General features: G+C 46.6%; 1 protein-coding gene across 23 annotated transcripts in view; it reads left to right on the top strand.

Annotated features, from left to right (window-relative positions):
- LOC127002502 (demethylmenaquinone methyltransferase-like) overlaps positions 1-6,000 on the top strand; it is a 94,339-nt gene that overhangs the window by 16,545 nt on the left and 71,794 nt on the right. For 3 of the 23 annotated variants that reach the window (XM_050868530.1, XM_050868541.1, XM_050868529.1), the window contains one exon: positions 604-716. The exons of 17 other annotated variants lie outside the window; for them this stretch is intronic. In XM_050868530.1, coding sequence (XP_050724487.1) covers positions 604-716 — 113 coding nt within the window. Of the gene's footprint in view, positions 1-603; positions 717-1,071; positions 1,278-6,000 lie in introns of those variants that run through there. 3 more of the 23 variants (XM_050868540.1, XM_050868528.1, XM_050868544.1) reach the window with 3 other exon arrangements.

Consider the following 6,000-nt stretch of genomic DNA (forward strand, 5'->3'; position numbering starts at 1 on the left):
AAATTGATAAGGAGGAGGTTCGAAGAGTTATCAGGACACCTCTCAAGTCGGCAGCCAGAATGGGAGTCCTCCCTGGGGGAAATTATGGTCCCCCCCCTCCCCCCAGGCGGGGACTTCGAGGCATTGTTATTTTTCGCCATTTATAATTTTGAATTTTGGGAAAAGGTGTGTGTGTTGTATGAATATAGTGTGGTGTAGAAAGAGAGAGGAACTGTCTTTAGCATGCTGAACTGCTCTCTGGTGTTGATGAGACATAAGGGAAACGGTTAGTAAGGACATGGGATGGGTCTTTGAAGGGCTTCAGCATCCTCCTCGCTTCTCATATATCCTCACCGGGAGTAGGTCACACCCGTTCGGTAGGTGTCTTCCTACCTACTCCTACTATAGGATCGCTAAACAGTTCATGGTAATCCCAGCAACTTTTACTAGAGGCTTTTCAAACAGGCGAACTTAGGCGCCGTTTAGGATTGGAAAGAGCCTACATAGAGACTTCAGATTTGCATGGAATAAACCTTGAGGCGGTCTTCCTAAGGTGGGCAAGACGACGCGCCCCCTAGCGTATGCCCCAATGATTAACTGATTTCCTCCTCTCCGGTACTCCAGGAGGCTTCGTGATCATCGTGATGCGCCATGAGCACCTACAGACCGTGCCTTCCTACAAGGACAAGCTGGAGCCTTACATGGACCAGCTGGAGGCGGACGGGAAGTGGAAGAAGGTAGGGAGCACCGTTGCCAGATTATCGTACTCAGAGCATAGTATTTACCGTTTTTTGACACCTAACTATTGCCAAGAAACATCAGGAATTAACTATTTTAACGACAGATATAAATGAATTTAGTTATTGAGCCCCAGGAGACGGTTTTGGGTCGGAAGTTGGTAAATATATAAGAGGCTGAGTACAACTATCTGGCAACGTTGGTACAAGAAAACATTTACTCTAATCAAGGTTTCTGTCTGGCGGGGCTGTTCACTGTATGGGCGCCTGTCACGACACTGGTATAAGAAGATGGTCAGGAGCTGGCCAGCGGGAGAAGGTCATGTATTTGAAATGATGGTCATAATTCCTTCAGGTGGAGCGGCGCACCGTCCCAAACTATTTCTGTGACAAGGAGGGTCTCGTCTTCGTCTTCCGCATCACTAAGCCTGAGTGAGGAGGAAGAGGAGGGAAGGGAACGGAGAGAGATGAGGAGGAAGAGTTATAGTTGTGCTGTGCCAAAGCCGTCTCTGTGTTGCAGCCTTGGCTTTCGTCGCGGCACCCGAGACTGAGGTGTGAATTATCGAGGTCTGGCAACCTGGTGTCATGGCGTCTACGATGTTATATGATAGTCTACGCATAGGACACATTTGTCAGTATTAATCATATTATTGAAATTGTCGTAAAAATCTATTTTAGTTTATAAGACTGAGGCTGCAGAATGCTTAACCTCAGATCTTGCTATCATCTCCAATTGGGATAAAAGGAATGTCTGGTCTGGGTCTTGGGGTCTTGATGATGTACAGACATGTATATATATAATAAACGGGTGTTTAATTCCCCTCAGGATCACGTTAATCTTTGTTTGTTTCTCAAGTTAATTTAAGTGATTACTCTTCCTAATTTTAAATGTGTCTGCTGTTCCTAATTTATAATGTGTCAGCTGTTCCTAATGTATAATGCGTCTGCTGTTCCTAATCTTAAAAGCGATTCCTGTTCCTAATTTTAAAAGCGTCTGCTATTCCTAATTTTAAAAGCGTCTGCTGTAGCCCTACGTGGCGCAATGCAGAGGAAGTTAACTTATTTAATCTGAAAGTAAAGTGAAATGATCATAAAGTAAAGTTAAGTAACAGAGTATTGAAGTATATGTGGCAGGTAGCATGTGGAAGGATGAGATGGAACGAGAGAATAAGATTAACGAAAATAATAAAAACTCTCGCCCCCATCCCTCCCTCCTCCATACTTCCTTCCTCGAACAGAGTCGTCCGCCACTGGAACAGCCTCCCCGCAGAAGTAGTCAGTGCGGAAACGATCAACTCCATTTCCACTGACAGTAACTTTACTGCGTCGGGAGTGAACTGAACGTATCCAAGGTCACTTAATGTTCTTAGTTCTGTTATTTTCTTCTTCTATTATGAGATATCATCATCATCATCATAATTTCGTTTAACGTCCGTTTTCACTCTTCCTGAGCGGTTGGACGCTTTATTGGTCTCCTCTATTCTGCTCTGTCTTCTGCCTGATGCTCATCCAATCCCATCACTGCCAAGTCTTCCTGTATACACCTTCTCCACCTTTTCCTAGGTCTACCAACTGGTCTCCTTCCTTTTACTTTCAATCTCTTCAAAACTCCCAGCACTGTATCCTCCCCTGCTTTTCACATGTCCGAACTATAGGAGTCTCCCTTCTGAGCACTGTTTCCAGGTTCTCTACTCCACATCTTTTAGCCACATCTAGCTGCACTAGATACCCTGTCTTGCTAATCTCTCCACAACTCCCAGCACTGTATCCTCCCCTGCTCTCTTCAGATGTCCAAACCATCGGAGTCTTTCCCATCGGAAGGAGTTTCTTTTCAAACCGAGTCATCCGTCACTGGAACAATCTTCCTTCAGAAGTAGTAAATGCGAATACTATCAACTCCTTCAAATATAGAATCGACCTTCACTTCGCTGCGTCGGGAGTAAACTGAATATTGAGGTGCTTTCATCTGCTCCTCAATATCGAGGTGCTTTCATCTGCTCCTCAATATCGAGGTGCTTTCATCTGCTCCCCAGGCCCCAAGTGGCTGTCGAGCAGATTAAATCACCAAAGCCGGCAACCTCGTAATGAGCCAATAGGCTTTATGTTGCCTGCATTTCCATGTTTCCATGTTTCTGAGGTGGTGGCGGAGTGGCTATGCCGGCCCCGCATTCGCAGGTTTGATGATGATGAGGGTTGGAATCCGCCGCTAACCACCTGGGATTCTTCAGTCACCGCCGAGGGGCCTAAGACTACTCGCATGCTGTCCTGAAGACTACCCACCAACCCGGACTCTAGAAGATGCTATGCAAGTGAAGTCAAGAAAGATCTCCGGGGGACAGCATGAGCCAATAATAATTGCGCCACTATAAACAATTGTCTGCGCCATAACGGGCTCGGGCCCACCATTAGACCCCGAATAAAAAAAAGCCTGCCGGCGCTTTAGGTCATATATAAAAAAGGAAAAAAGAAACTGTTTCCAGGTCCTCTACGCCACATCTGTTAGCTACATCTGCACTGGATCGACACCCTTCTATTATGAGATTTTGAACAAAGAATAAAGAAGAGAATAAATTGCTTTTCCGCCCCCTCCCTCCCTCCTTCCTTCCTTCCTTCCTCGAATTGAGTCGTCCGCCACTGTAACAGCCTTCCTGCAAGAGTGGTTAGCGCATACTGTGTGATTTTCAGTTAATACAATAAACATGTGTGCAATATTCATGCAGTGGAGAAAATGATAAGACTCGTAATATGATAATAGAAAACAGTAAAGGAAGGAATATTAATTAAGTGCATGAAACCAATTATAATCATTTTCCACAGATAGAGGTCGTTTTTTTCTTGTTCTTGTTTTAATAGTTTTTTTCTTCTTCTTCTTCTCCTATATGAGAGAGAGATAATAAAGATAATATAATAATAATAATAATAATAATAATAATAATAATAATAATAATAATAACAATAATAACAATAATAATAATAACAATAATAATAATAATAACAATAATAATAATTATAATAACAGTAATATGAGAAGTGTGATAAAGGAGAATTACAGAAGAACAAAGAAGAGGAAAGAAGGAATGGAGGAAACAGAAGGAAGGGGAATATAAAAAAATGGAAATATATAACAATAGAACGGGTCAAAGTGGGACGGTGGGGAGGGGGGCGGTACTCGGCTCACCTCTAAACAAAACAACGTGACTGAGAAAGAGTAAGGGAGGAGAGGGAGAGAATGTAAGGAAGGAGGGAGGTGTGAACAGGGAAGGGAGGAGAGGAGGAAAAGGAAGGAGAGGGAGAGAAATAGTAAGGGAGGAGAGGAGATGGAAGAGAAGGGAGGGGCGAGGGAGAGAAAGTAAGGGAGGAGGAAGGTGGGAACTGGGAAGGGAGGACAGGAGGAAAAGGAAGGAGAGAGAGAGAAAGAGTAAGGGAGGAGAGATGGAAGAGAAGGGAGGGGAGAGAAAGGAGGGGATGGAGTGAAAGGGAGGCGAGAGAGAATAAGGGAGGAAAGGAGGGGATGGAGGGAAAGGAAGGAGGTGAGGGAAATGAGTAAGGCGAGGCTCCCACTATTCCGTTTTGACGGATCCGTCGACGTTAATAATGAACTCAAAATGACGTCAGCGAAATAGCGGCCGCTCGGCACGGATGATCCACTCCGTCAGTCCATCGTCCATCATTTGTTGACATACATATGAACAGCTAACTTTCTGAAAAAAAAAAATTAAGATCTTCATAAAAACGATCCACCCTACTGTCCACTGCCTCGCCAGGCAGGGCACCACCCGTTCAGAAACCCTCCTGTCCTTCTCGGAACAGATATTTGAACTGGCAGAGCCTCGTCGCGTTTCCCAGTCGGCCATGCACCTGCCAGGGGAGGACAACGAGTGGGTGGATGTCGTCTCCCGCTTCAAGGGTTCCTCAGTAGAATGGACCCTCAGAGGGGAGTATTTCGACGACCTATGCAGGAGGTGGGGAACACCGCAGATCGACCTCTTCGCCTCCAAGACATCGGCCAGGCTTCCCAAGTTCCTCGCCAGAGGAGTCCGGACAACGGAGACCGGTCCGGACGCCTTCACCGAACGATGGAACAGGTGGGAGTTCATTTATCTGTTCCCTCCTCCATGTACGAACATCCTTCTGAAAGTACTGCATCGTCTGAGGTCCTTCAGAGGCAGGGTAACATTGGCAGCGCCGTGGTTCGCGGAACTTCACAAACGGTGTCCCTCCCCTCTCCCGCTAGAACCTTATACTCTCGAGGGGATTCGCCATGGCAGGCTCTTTTCCACGCTGGCGCTTCACGCATGGAATTTATCCGGGTCTCCCTAGGACGCCTCTATCCCTCGAGAGCTGTAGAGGGCATGTTGTCTGCCTTTCGTCCTTCCTCAGTAAGGCAATATGAATCTAATTCGAGGGGTTTCCGATCCTTTGTGAAAGAAAGGCGTGTAAACAGAATCACCGAGGCCACTGTCTTGGAGTTTCTTTCTGTTCTTTCCCACACGAAAAAGAGGGCGCCATAAACAATTGCAACTCACCTTGCCGCCCTTGCTGACCCTCTTAAATATGGCTGGGGAATTGTCCTAGACCCCGCTCAGTTCAGCTCCTTAAGCGTGGCCTCTTTCACCATGACCCTCCCCTTTTATTTATTTATTTTTTTTTTTTATTTTTTTTATTTTTTTTTACGTCGCGGCCTATAGCGCCGGTAGGCTTCTTCCCGGTGGGGGTTGATAGTCGGCCCAGCCCATTCTGGCGCAGGCGAGTGTTTATAGTGGCACCATCTTGCATTGGCTCATGCTGCCCTCCCGGGGCTCATCTTTAATCCTAGAATCTAGAGTCCGGGTTGATAGGTGGTCTTCTGGACAGCATGTGGGTAGTTTTAAGCCACTCGGCGGCGGCTGAAAAATCCCAGCTTAGTGGCACCGGGCGGGGATTGAACTCGCGTCCTCCTGAACGCGGTGCTGTTACTCTGTCGATTCAGCCACCGCCTTCCTCCTTAGAAGAGACATCCGTTTTTGGTCCCTAGAAAAGGTTATAACGTCTCTATCTTCCACTAGGTACCAGGACAGACCATCAGAAATGGATTTCCTAATACGCACCCTGTTCCTCGTCGCCCTCGCCTCTGGGTTCAGGTCCTCGCAGCTCAGGACTCTCACGCGTTTTCCCAGGTACACTACATTCACGACAGATGGACCTGCAGTGTCCTTAGCTTCCTCCCCAAAATCGCTAGCCAAGAATGAGCGCCTCGACCACCGTCTCCAACCAGTGGTCATACCAGTCTGGTGCCTGCAAAGCG

Source organism: Eriocheir sinensis, chromosome 23, assembly GCF_024679095.1.
Source record: "Eriocheir sinensis breed Jianghai 21 chromosome 23, ASM2467909v1, whole genome shotgun sequence".
In the NCBI taxonomy this organism is placed as follows: domain Eukaryota; kingdom Metazoa; phylum Arthropoda; class Malacostraca; order Decapoda; family Varunidae; genus Eriocheir; species Eriocheir sinensis.